At 52.2% G+C, this 12,220-nt stretch overlaps 5 protein-coding genes across 5 annotated transcripts; 1 reads left to right on the top strand and 4 right to left on the bottom strand.

Moving 5' to 3' along the window:
• Positions 1-53: 53 nt before the first annotated feature.
• Positions 54-1,309, bottom strand: SCP_0601450 (hypothetical protein; the record flags this gene model as incomplete). Its single annotated transcript, XM_027759279.1, has 3 exons — positions 54-63; positions 108-1,121; positions 1,191-1,309. 3 exons carry the CDS (start codon positions 1,307-1,309, stop codon positions 54-56), a joined length of 1,143 nt encoding a protein of 380 aa, XP_027615080.1.
• A 390-nt stretch (positions 1,310-1,699) lies between these two features.
• On the bottom strand, positions 1,700-2,877 carry SCP_0601440 (hypothetical protein; the record flags this gene model as incomplete). The annotated part of the gene is made up of 3 exons (XM_027759278.1): positions 1,700-2,260; positions 2,313-2,777; positions 2,830-2,877. The coding sequence occupies 3 exons, from the start codon at positions 2,875-2,877 to the stop codon at positions 1,700-1,702; spliced, it is 1,074 nt and encodes a 357-aa protein (XP_027615079.1).
• Positions 2,878-3,458: 581 nt separating this feature from the next.
• SCP_0601430 (Spindle pole body component alp4) lies at positions 3,459-7,329 on the top strand (the record flags this gene model as incomplete). The annotated part of the gene is made up of 12 exons (XM_027759277.1): positions 3,459-3,536; positions 4,055-4,187; positions 4,249-4,442; positions 4,673-4,769; positions 4,820-4,965; positions 5,019-5,570; positions 5,624-5,862; positions 5,918-6,354; positions 6,433-6,884; positions 6,941-7,107; positions 7,165-7,171; positions 7,234-7,329. The coding sequence occupies 12 exons, from the start codon at positions 3,459-3,461 to the stop codon at positions 7,327-7,329; spliced, it is 2,598 nt and encodes an 865-aa protein (XP_027615078.1).
• A 587-nt stretch (positions 7,330-7,916) lies between these two features.
• SCP_0601420 (Putative acyl-coenzyme A) lies at positions 7,917-10,117 on the bottom strand (the record flags this gene model as incomplete). The annotated part of the gene is made up of 10 exons (XM_027759276.1): positions 7,917-8,018; positions 8,070-8,342; positions 8,398-8,416; positions 8,480-8,757; positions 8,814-8,833; positions 8,884-9,065; positions 9,118-9,263; positions 9,314-9,399; positions 9,453-9,801; positions 9,854-10,117. The coding sequence occupies 10 exons, from the start codon at positions 10,115-10,117 to the stop codon at positions 7,917-7,919; spliced, it is 1,719 nt and encodes a 572-aa protein (XP_027615077.1).
• A 1,572-nt stretch (positions 10,118-11,689) lies between these two features.
• Positions 11,690-12,076, bottom strand: SCP_0601410 (hypothetical protein; the record flags this gene model as incomplete). Its single annotated transcript, XM_027759275.1, has 3 exons — positions 11,690-11,836; positions 11,887-11,979; positions 12,053-12,076. The coding sequence occupies 3 exons, from the start codon at positions 12,074-12,076 to the stop codon at positions 11,690-11,692; spliced, it is 264 nt and encodes an 87-aa protein (XP_027615076.1).
• Positions 12,077-12,220: the final 144 nt, after the last annotated feature.

Genomic DNA, 12,220 nt, shown 5'->3' with positions numbered 1-12,220 from the left:
GAAACCACTATGCGGGTCCTCGAGAGATCGCAGCCGCGGCCATGTTTATCAACTCAAAACCGCCTGGTTTAATTGAGTACCAGACATCCAGCACGGGAGAGACGCACTGTAATGACAACCCCGCCTCTGCAAACCCCAGGAATTCGGGTAAGCTGTCTTTAAACACCGTTGCGACGCTCGTGCACCACTCGCGCAAAACCTCTTCTTCGGAGCGCTCTTGCGGCGGAGGGATCTCTAGTAGTGCAACCTGAAAATCGACGGAGAGGTTGGGATTCACTGTCTTCAGTCTTAGCAGATTGCCGTCAATCGTGGGCCACACAAGTTTCGGCGAGAAGTCTCCTGCGCTCGAGCAGACTAGACCCAGTGCAATCTTCTCCACAGTACGGGGAACCGACTCAAGAAATCTGTCGACCCATTGCATGCACTCGTATGGGCGGATACTATAGTCGATGTCTAGCAATGTGTACACTTTGAAGCTGACGTCGGTGGACGAGTCGTAGGGAAGTTGCAACTGTGATGGGTCGACATAGTAATCCACGATCAAAGCCAGGCTCGATAACTTCTCGGAGGCTTCCCGCACCAGCTCTTCGAAGGAGACGTCGAGGAGCGTCATCGCGCGAGGGGGCCGCCACGCAATGCCGAGGGCCTTCACACCGGAGTTCGAAAGAGGCGGCGACAACCATTCGCAAAACGCTGTAGCCCGTCCGCCTGCCAGAGTTAACGTGTGGAAAGAGTCGGCATCCGCATTCGACGATTTAGAACGCTGCGTAGTTGCTGCGGGTTCAACGCGCACCCGCTTCACATGAAAGGTATGAAGCTCGGAGAAGGTTAAAAGTATACAGCAAAGCGCACGTATGTCGTATGTCCCGCCGACGATTCTGAGAATTTTGATCTGATGCAACAATATGACCTCGAACAGTGTAAGGAGTGGTGTGGCCGTCCAGCGCATAAATGTCACATCGGTGATAGAGTCGGTCTTCAGAAATTCTCTGAGTTTCTCGAGGTCGTAATGCTCTTTCTGCACGAAAAGATCTCCGAGTATTTCCACCCGTTTAGGAGATCGGCAGGAAACATCCGTTAGAGTGCGATAGGAAACTCCATCAACGCAAAGAAGGTAGCCACTAGGAACCGGTCAGTGGCATGACAGACGCTCATCCAGGAGAATAGACTGTTCTACAACGCGGACTCACTTATCCAATAGAGCGCTCCAATCATAAGCCGAATAATCTGGAGAGCTGGGTAGCATACTCTGGTCAGTGGAAGTGGCCGAATAGGGTGGGCGCGAGATATCGTCAGAAGTGGATGACATGTCAATTGGATCGAGGTGGTTGAGAGGAAGTGCAGTACGTCCTGCGCTTGCCTTTATATATGCAAACTAATGGGCCACTGTGGAAAAGTACTAAGCGCATACGCCACAGTCAGATAGGTGCTAAAGCAACACAAAATACTCATATCTCGATATACGACGAACTCACTTGTTGTCAAACCCTATGTTGATATCTGCCTGGACGAAGTTTGTCCGGCACCTAGCAGTGGACCAATTGCACGCAGACAAACGATGTAACATCCTTACCTCTCACACACCAGACAAACATTCAAATTACACGGACGAAACCCACAACAGGAAGTATGAGGGGCGAGTGCAGGGTTGAATTAGTGAGATTATACCGTGAAATCTCCACAGATACTCCTACGTAGATTACTGCCTGTTCTCCGGCATGCGCGCGAGCTGGCTCTTGCTGCGCATCCTGGGCCTGACCTCGGAATACCACTCCCAGGCGGAGCGCACGATTTCGCCGTCAGCATCGAACGGCGTCGGGATCTCGGAGTAGCCCGGGCGCGCAGTTGGGTGACGAAGATAGATCGCGGAGCACGTCGCGAAGGATGGCTCAATGTAGGCAGGGACGAAGAGGAAGGGTGCTGAATAGGGTGGCGGGTGGAACGGAGTCAGGTTGCCCCGCCTTGCTCGTTTGACTTTCGTCCAGCGCGCGGCGTTAGACGATGGGGTCGCGGAAGGCTCTGAGTGTGTCTCCGCCGACGCCGCACTTTTTGCCGACGCCTCGCTTTCGCCGTCGACTCCCTCTTCTACAACTACGTCGGCCTCCGAGGAAGTTTCTGCAGCGGGAGGCGTGTCTTGGTCTTTTGTTGCAGCCTCATCTTCCTCGACCACGGGAGCTGCACTAGCCTGCAGAAAGCGTATCGCCTTGGGGTCCACGGATACCATATCTCCTGGCGCCAGGCGTGTGTTGGGATCATCGTGCTGCGCGTCTCCAGTCAGCAGACAAAAATTACAAGTGAGAGAGATCTCTCGCCTTCTTCCCGTTGAGCAGGACATCCCCGTGTATGACGAGTCGCCGAGCCTCGTAGACGCTGTGCGCGAGGCAGGCGCGGAAGATAACCACGTCGATGCGGCGCTCGACCTCGCGAAACATCAAGCTACCCACGGGCGCGAGCCCCTTCTCCTTCTCATTCTCCAGCCTTCGCCGCTCCTTCTCTGCAGCCTGATCACGCTTTGCCCACCTTGCAAGCCCGACCGTGTCCGATGCGGTTGGCGTAGGGCCAACGTGGGGGCGCACGTCCGGAAGTGTAGCGGGAAGGTACCAACGCTTGAAAATCTTCTCGTTGATATAGTCCCCATGGTACGCACGCAAGACTGCCTTGCTCGCCCACCGCTGCTGGTACAGGGACATGTGCATACGCGCACGGGGTTCAAGATCCTCCTTCAGCGCTCCCAACGAGCGACGCCAGAGGTTGTAGAGATTGTGCGGGTGCCAGCTCTGGTGCAAAAGATTGATTTGGTGCTACGTTCTGAGCGAAGGGCGAGCTCACCATGCGAGGCAATGCCCGTCGAAAGTTGTAGATGTTCGCGTCACGCATTATGGACAGCACCTTCTCCGAAGCCCAGTAAATCACAGTTCATGAAATGTGGTAGGTACTCACTCCGTATCCCGTGAATTGACCAGCGAAGAAGATATCAATCCGCGCCTTAACCAAGATGCCGCGTACTTGGGGGCAATCTCTTTAAATTATAGTGGTAGGGTAGTTATTCTCGGATAACGCCACGTGGGACACGTGCATCAGCAAAAGTCAACTTTTGCTTACCGGTGTTATTCCCTTGATTAAGGAAAAATAAGGAGATCCCTTCTCTTATTCCTCCATTATTCACCCTTATTGGCTTTAATTGCCCAAATAAGAACAGAGACCTCCTTAAGGAGATAAGGGAGCTAAATGGAGGTAACCAAAAGTTGACTTTTGCTGATGTGGTAGTATTGACTTACATACAGGAAATATTGCAAGTCCAGAGCACGTGCATGGGTTCAAAATTCAGGGTTTATTCTCGCCGCGTTCACCAAACGCGTCTCGACTACCGTTCCCTCCACTGTCGACTTCGCAGAGTTCTTGACTAACCTTGGTGAACACTTGTCTAACATCTTTGAAGATATCTGTGTCCTTTACTGATGGATCCCTACACGCCACGTTCCCGCCCTGGCTCGCGAAAGAAGAATCTCACACTGTCTCAGAAAGAGTATACCAAGGTACGAATGATCTCATGTAACGCGTCGTATCGGGCATTTCAATAGTGTAGCCCGAGAACCGTGCTGAGATGCGAGCGTTCTTGTGAATGATACCAGGATGCATCCGGCCACGCTACTGCCACCCGCGCTCATCGCACCTTCACAGAGGCAAACTGGTTGTATCAAGGCAATACGTGTGTTCACACTCTGCATTTCCCGTGCTTGGGTGGAGGTAGAACTTCGATGCCTCTACCATCGCTCGACGCGCGTTCTGAGTTTATCCAGGGGACCTTCTACGAGCTGCGGTTTGAACACGCAATTTCAGCACTATCCGTTCACATTCGTGTCTCTGCATTTGCTGTATATCATATTATCGCGTGGAGCTGGCTGACCGCCGGGAGAGGTTCCAGACCTAATGCTTCGCGCGCGAGTTCTGAATTAGTTGAACAGGCGTGGTTCAGTGGCACGAACCAGCAGAGCTACTATTGGCGTTCTCCCATAACCATGAATACCCTCTGACTGCGTCGTTGCCCTTGCAGGTCACAGGAACAATTGCATCTGTGCGGCGAACGCGCCAATACCTCCAGGATGGTCTTCCAGAAGAGCTTGCCGCGCAGGTCACTATTTCGCATGAGCGCGTACGAGCGAGAGAGCAAGAGAGTCTCGGTCCTGGTTAGTGTTTGTCCTTCCTTCTCTTTTTTTTCTGGGCTTCTTGAATGAATGGCGTATGTAGCGCGCGACGAACCGTCGTTTATTGCAGAAACCTCCTTCGTGCGTGCACCGCTCAATTCGCGCGTTGCGTCAGGAGCAGGGATTCCGAAAGATAAGGGCAAGGGAAAAGGTAAAGCCAGAGAAGACGGTCTCTCTGGCTTGCCTGTTGAGATCCAGGAGGCGCTGGTCTTGGAGGATCTGTTATATGTTTTGATGGTACGCACAATTCATTGCAGAACTGCATAAAACTGCAAGATACCTTACGGGAAGAGTGAAAGTTCTTCCCTCTAAGCCGAGTCTGGAGGATCACGAAAGTGAGAAGTCTAGAAACACGGAGTTTGAGTGTCAGATATGAACAGCCTGACCTGCTTTTCTGAGAGCTACCTGGAAGCTGGAGCTTCGATCATTATGGCCTGAAATCAATAGCTTACCTGAATTTCGTGTAGGGAATTGAAGGTACACATATCACATATCACCCAGATCATTCGCCAGAAGACGACGATCCTCTCCAGGGAGTGCGATTTACAGTATCCTCCTCACTTGGTGTGTGCTGTGTTATCAAGTTCCGCTTTCCAATTGACTCATGCCCACAGATCCGTCGTTGCGAGACCTAGTCGAGCGAATTCTCCCACTGGCTACGTACTACACTGCCATCACCTCTTTTATCGAGCTACGTAGTCACCTAGACTTTGGACTGGTCAACCACGCTCTCTGTGCAGCCTTGCGGGATATGCTGAAAGTCAGAATGCTTCTCTTTTCTTGTCACTGGTATTAATGGCTCTGTGCTCTTAGGACTATCAGACACTTCTCTCACAGCTCGAACATGCTTTCAGCACCTCACCACAATTCACACTGCAGAAGCTATGGTACTACGTGCATCCGACTCTGCACACACTCTCGCTACTATACCTTCTCACGACAGAACTCGCAACAGCTGATGACCCGTCTGCATCACTCTCGGACGACTCTTCTAGTTCCTCCGACGCGGAAGAGGCTGCACGGAACGAAGCACTAGGACTCGGCGGTGCCCAGCTCAAGGCGGTCCTTTCCGAAATTAACAAGGTTGCCATCGGTGGCAGCGGCATCGCGGTGAAAGGTGGAGAAGTCCTCGCTGTACTACACGAGCGAATGCAGAACATGTCTGGTGACCCCGCGGCACATGCGTTGTATGGTACACTCCTTCGCGCAGCCGGGCGGCCGTACGTCGAGATGGTGCAGACGTGGATCCGCATGGGTCGGCTCATTGATCCTTACGAGGAGCTGTGCGTGAAGGAGAGCAAGTTCATTGATCGCGGGACTCTTGAGATGGACTACACTGATGAGTACTGGGAGCGGCGATACACCGTAGGTGATAACATTCGTATCGTGACTGCTGGACTGACCAAATTAATATCCAGCTTAGAGATGGCTCGACTCTGGGAGGATCGTCAAAACAGCATCAGGCAGGAGTGCCCCCTCCACGCACGGTTGGAGGGCGATTGCCTGGAGGCGCATGTGTCCCGCCGGTGCTTGAGCGGTGGAAGCACAAGATATTGCTCGCGGGGAAATACCTGAACGTCATTCGCGAATGCGGGATTGAAATTGCACGAGACCCGAGCCACGCGGACAACGAAGAGCTGTTTATGGATGATGAAAAGTGCGTCCGTATCTTGCCATTTCCGATGGATCAGTCTACTGATCATGGCCTTTAGGTTCTACAAATCCATCGACGATGCTTATACATATGCAAATCGCACATTGCTTTCGTTGTTGCTACGTGACCAGCAACTCATCTCGCGGCTGCGTTCGCTCAAGCGGTACTTCTTCCTTTCTCAATCGTCCTTTCTTACTCACCTGCTCGACCTTGCACACACCGAGTTACGCAAATCTGCACGCAACGCTTCCACGGGGAAGCTGCAGAGCTTGCTCGAGCTTGTCCTCGGCTCGGACGTGCAGGGCGAAGATGCGATGTTCCGCGAGGACGTCCGCGTTTCACTCTCGTCCAGCGGTCTGTACGAGTGGTTACTCAAGGTCCTGAAAGTCAACGGCGTCATCGGAGGCGAAGATGGTGATGGCGTAGACGGGCATGCGCACGAAGACGCGAAGAAGGAGCGTGAGAAGGCGAAGGATGATAAGAAGCAAATGCTCGGTAAGCTCGGCTATAACACATTCTGTCAGTTTCTGAATTGACGGATGTCTTCTACTTCGTTGTATTTCATTGTGATAGCCATTGATGCACTGACACTCGACTACACTGTCAAATTTCCACTGTCTTTGGTTATATCGCGAAAGACAATCCTCCGATATCAGCTCATATTCCGCTTCCTCCTGCACCTCAAGCACGTCGAGCAGTCCCTCTCTTCCATGTGGATTGAGCACAAAACTGCTCCTTGGCGCCGCTCGACTCGTCCCGCGGGCTCAGTAACAGACAACGACTGGCACGCAGACTTCGAGAATTGGCGGAGGCGTGTGTTTCTGCTGCGCGCGCGCATGCTGGCGTTCGTACAGCAGATCCTCGCTTTTGCCACGTTTGAAGTGCTTGAGCCAAACTGGCGTAAGCTCGAGGACAAACTTGAGGCTGGCAAAGTTGAGACTGTCGACCAACTCTTGCGAGACCATGTGGACTTCTTAGACACTTGCCTGAAGGAGTGTATGCTAACAAGTTCGAAACTGCTTACGGTTTGTGCTAACCACCTTCCCAAAATCTCACATATCCGATGCTGATGTTGATGCAGGCTTTCTCTCGACTTATCGTCACTTGCGCAACTTTTGCACTGTACACTTCATCCTTCACAAGAGATGCGAACCGAGCTCTCGCTGCTGCTGAGACACCTGAAGGAGACCAGGGTAGAGTGAAAAGGTGGGATGTCCTTGGAAAGTTTGAAACGAACTTCAATCACTGGTATGTACACTGTATCTTCACTCCGTTGGCTGTTTCGATGTTGACAATCTCTTGCAGGTTCAAGGTGCGTTAGCCTTGAGTGGAAACGGAGTAGGATGGACGGCTGATATGTTCGTGTGTGAACAGGTCCACCTCGACTGTGTCCAGTTCTACGCGTCAAGCGAGAACGTTTCTCTCCTCCCGCTCGTGGTCAGACTTAACAGCATCAAGGGGGTATCATAGGCCTGGGGGATGATATCCAGTTAGCGGTGGCCGAAGGTGACAGTAGGTTTCGTGAGATAGAGCACCGAGGCTGGAGTGAACAGCCGGGCTATTCACGTCCAGTTCAAGCAATGCCTGCATACGGGCATACTGGCTCAGGTCGGCTTTCGCTTATCGTTCTGCCTTGGAGACGCGTCCCGCTCGAATAGCACGTTGGGCCTGGTGTCCGATTACCAGCTATGCCAGTAGTGACTGATCTGCACGGGGTGCGTTGGTGGACATGGAGCTGAGGGATACTTCGGACCATCGGCGTGCTTAGCACCAGTATCGGCAGATACATGTGTCGTTGTCGACCAATGAGGAATTCAAAAAAGTGTGATTGTAATCAAGAAGAATGGTGAATGAGCTGAGGCGCCATCTCGACCAGCTCTACTGTAAAGCTGATGGAAGTCACTGAGACCACAGCCTCCCGGAGCACGTTTGGGTAGAATGGATGAATGTGCATACCTGAAAAAAAAACATGATAAGAGTTCATAGTAGTGGGTAATTTCGACATACAAGGGACATCAGGATACACGGGGGAGTACACGGACCAGTCCAAGACTCAATCATAGTTTCGATTGTGGTATTTTCTTTCGCATCTGCAACTCCTGCTCGTGCCTTTCCTGCAGTACACGCCTGAGCACCTTTCCCGTTGGGTTCTTCGGTATCTAGCAAGGCGCCGTTGGTGAACATGATCCATCCTCGAGCATAAGGCTCACCTCGTTAACGATGCCTATACCGCCCCTCAGCCATTTGTACTGGCTCAAGTTCGCCCTCGCCCAGCGCTCCATCTCGGCGCACACCTCGCGCAACCCTCTACGCATGCCGTCCTCACTCAGCACGACCCACGCGCGGGGGACGAGTTCGTCGGAGGTGCGTCCGCCGGGGACTCCCCCGACACACACGTCGACGATAAGCCGACCAGGATGCGTCATTAGGACCGCCTCGATCTCGCTTGGCGACACTTGCAGCCCCGAAACCTTCAGCGTGTCCTATAAGAGATTCGCATCAATTTACTTTTGCGACCACTGCAGCCGTACTTCTCACCTTCACTCTGTCTACAAAGCTACACACCACTCGTCAGATGCAGACACAAGGATACAGAGACGAGCAGAGATAGGATACGCACAAGAAAAAGCCATCCTTATCCACGTAGAACCGGTCGCCCGTCTTCAGCCACCCGTCCTGGAATGCCTCGCGCGTGGCCTTCTCGTTTCCGAAGTATCCTAGCGCGACGTTGCCCCCGGAGAGCCAAAGCTCGCCGGGCTCCCCCACGTCCGCGTCTGTGCCGTCCGCGCGGACGATGCGTGCACTCATACCGGCAATGAGGATCCCCGTCGCGCCCCGCTTCATCGGGTAGCGTCCATTTAAAGTGCGAGTGGTTGTCCGGCGTAGAGTCGCTATTGTCTACAATGGGACTCATCAGAGCGCTCAATCTCGTGTTAACCGTCTGTGATACTCACCCCCTCCGAGGAGCCATATCCTGCCCGAATACCGTCAGTACGATGCGCAGAAGATAGAGTATGGCTCTACCTTCAGCGACTTCGTGCGGCTTCTGAAGTAATTGGCTGAAACGCTCCATTAAATCTGGCGGAAGGTACGCCGCACCCGATCCGAAAGTCATCACCGAACTGAAGTCTGCCTTGTCGATGTTTTTGTGATGGACTAGCTGATGTATCGCAGACGGAATAAGGGGCAGCATAGCAATCTGATATCTGACAGAACTCGTCAATTTTCCACGATGACATGAACAGCAATTTGACACACTTTGGGATAAGTTCTAACACAAGGTCGACGTTCCACTTCGGGATGATGACATGGGTCGACGAGGTGTACAAGGGGCGCAGGCAACTTATGTGCAAACCATACGTATGGTAAAATGGGAGTATCGCTAGGCACACAGGTGGTGGAAACTGACAACTCGCGTCAGCTCCCTCCAGCAAGAGCAAGGTGAAATACGAACGACAGGGGGGAGTGCGTCTTCAGCTCGCAGTGCGATGTCCTGTTGGATGAGGGAGTACCGAATGTTCCCGTGCGATATCATTACCGCTAGTACACTATGTGAGACTTTGACACGATGCGTTGACAAATCCTTCACCCACCTTTGGGTAAACCGGTCGTTCCGCTAGAAAACACAAGGTATGCAAGCGTATCCTGTTTGGCAGGCCTCGCAGGAATGCGCGAGAGCGTGCGCGCTCTGACGTCGAGGATCATGTCTGCAAGACTCCTCCTTCCAGGCACACTACCCTGCAGGATGTATATCCGGTCCTCTAATAAGCCAGCTTCTCGTGCCCCACCAAGAGCTACTGGCAGGAGCTCTGGCTGGACAAACAGACATGTCGCCTTGGAAGTGCGGAGCGAATTCCCCAGCTCAAAAGGTGTGGAGTGCGCAGACAGCAGCGCAAACGGTGTGGCAATCCTCAAAAGCGAATGCATGAGGACGATGTAATCCTACGCGCCGCGTCAGGATCAGCGATAGGACAGTGCAGCTCCGCAGGCTTACGAGTGAGTTATGGCTGAGTATGCCGACTATGTCACCATCTGCACCGAGCCCCAAACCACCTTGCGAGCCGGGAGTACCGAGCGCAGTTGCACTGTCATACATTCTGTCTGCAAACTCTTGTCTAGTCCGCGTCTCCCCCGTCAATCCATCAATGTGAAGAGGAAAGTCTGCTGGTTCAGGCCATGGACGCTCCTCGAAAAGGAGGGTGTGCACATTCTCGTCTGGTTGCGGCGGTACGGGGCCATAAAACGAGTGAATGACCATCGTGCGTCGGCGTAGAGACTGGAATCTGAGAAGAGGGGGGCCGGTGTGAACAGGGGGTTGCCATGATTCTCAAGGGGCGAAGAAATGAGCTCGGGCTGGCGGAGGTGGAGTGCAGGTGACATTCAAACAGGCATGGGAAGTTGTCCCGGATTTGCCGGAAAGCATCATGAGAACATCTGCATGGCAAATGGTGAGAAGGTGATTCTTGCTCGGAAAACAAGCTCTCCCGCCGACCCAAAGGTGAAAGCACATATTTGTTGTGCGCTATTTTGCTCGCGTCGGTACCCCTCGAGTAACTCTTATCATGCTCGCGCATTGCTCTGTCAAGTTGCCTCCGCCCAGCGAATCATTCGAACGAATTTGAAGCATTTAAACGTCTCTGGGCTGCGTGGATTAGTCGATCCACGTGCCAACCAAAGGATACATATGTGCGAAGATGCGAGCAACGATATTATGTCCTCGATGACCCTGGCTGATGATCTATCTCTCGCGGGTGTCGAAACCTCCGGTCCCAGCTGACCTCTCTGAACTGTTGGCTAAGACCATTGCAGAGATTTTGGTTGGACACTAGTGAGTCGAAGCTTCACATGATTCTATCGATATCCGGGCGCCGAAGCACTTAGTAGCTATTAGCATTTCGATGACAAGAAGTTAGCGAATCATCTACGCGACACCGTAAAAACATATTGCACTTCCCTCCTCCATCTAATATTCACGACTCAGATCCATACGCCTATCCGACGAATTGCTGCTGTAACTACCGCTGTGGTTTACTCCGCTGTACACTCTTCGAGCAGAACGAAACATGGCTCCGAATACACTACAGACTTGCGAACCTCCGAGATTTACTGCCCATACGATTATCACGATAGCATACCAACGTCAAGCAGTCGATCGGTACCATCTCCAAAATTAATAAAGCTTGTTATAAGGTCCAAATGGTCGCGTACCAGCAGTTAATCACGTCCCAGAGGTATAGTCGATTTCTGATGTTGCGCTCATAACAGATATTTGCGGTAAGCATTCCGATCCCATAAAGCCAAACTTGTCTTCGCTTACCACTTGAAACTGTGTATTTGATGGCCATCAATGGAACAAAGCTAGGACTGCGAGGGTTTGAAACACTGAGCAGTCGTTCAACATGAGCCTTCCACGGCAAATAATTTCTGCAGACGTGCACTACCAGTAACAATCAGACAATCACATACCTTTGGGAAGCAGTCCATGACGTGGGTAATGAGTCATGGTTTGGTGGGTCTGCCAGTGCAGATAGCGGAAGATGCTGCCTCAGCTGGCCGCCATGTCAAGCCAGCGATGAAGTTCCGCTCATGGTAAGCAAGCAACTCAAGTAAGAGACTCCCTCCGGCAGTGGAGAAAGGCGGATTTGCAGTCAGAAATTTATCGAAGGAGAGATGGTGAGAACAGCAAGTATCATCCGTGATGAAACCGGCAGAGTTGCCGATGACCACTGATAGACCAACAACTCGAGGGCTCACCTGCGGGGTAAAATGTCCCGTTCACCCCGGATACCCGCACATCTCGAACCGCTGCTTCAAGTACCGGACCATGGCCTCACTTACAGCAGTTGTGGTCAACTGTTGGGAATAGCGTTAACGCAGGGAAACTTTCCCCCACGCTTCTCGGAGGTAAAATACGCCGGATACAGACCCCGGCCAAGCCAAGGTCCTCCGCCGTACGCATCTTCTGGCTAATGTGCATCTACTGGATGTCTCTGTCACAACACTTGCAAGTAGAAATTTATCACTCACCTCAGTAAAAACAAGGAAGGACATAGTACTGATGTTCGTTTTGCTAATATAGTGGCGACAGCGAGCGAGAGGATCTCTCTGTCCAATAATTTCCTGTAGCAGACAATACGGCGTGAGAACAGTAAAAAATTGTAAGAAGCGACTGCGAGAGGGGAACAAGACTGACAGTGCAAATAGATGATGCATTCATCTGAAGCTATGCGTGAGGTCATGGATCGATAACGATCATGACTCATGAGTGCAGCCTTCCGCAGTGAAACAGCGAGAAATCTATTGAATCGACATATTAGTCTCTTTTTCCACCGGAATATATAGAGACTGACACCTTGTTATG

Source organism: Sparassis crispa (genome assembly GCF_003851025.1).
Source record: "Sparassis crispa DNA, contig_000005F, whole genome shotgun sequence".
Taxonomy (NCBI): Eukaryota; Fungi; Basidiomycota; class Agaricomycetes; order Polyporales; family Sparassidaceae; genus Sparassis; species Sparassis crispa.
Note: the sequence above shows the minus strand (reverse complement) of the source record. Positions and strands in the feature narration are given on the sequence as shown.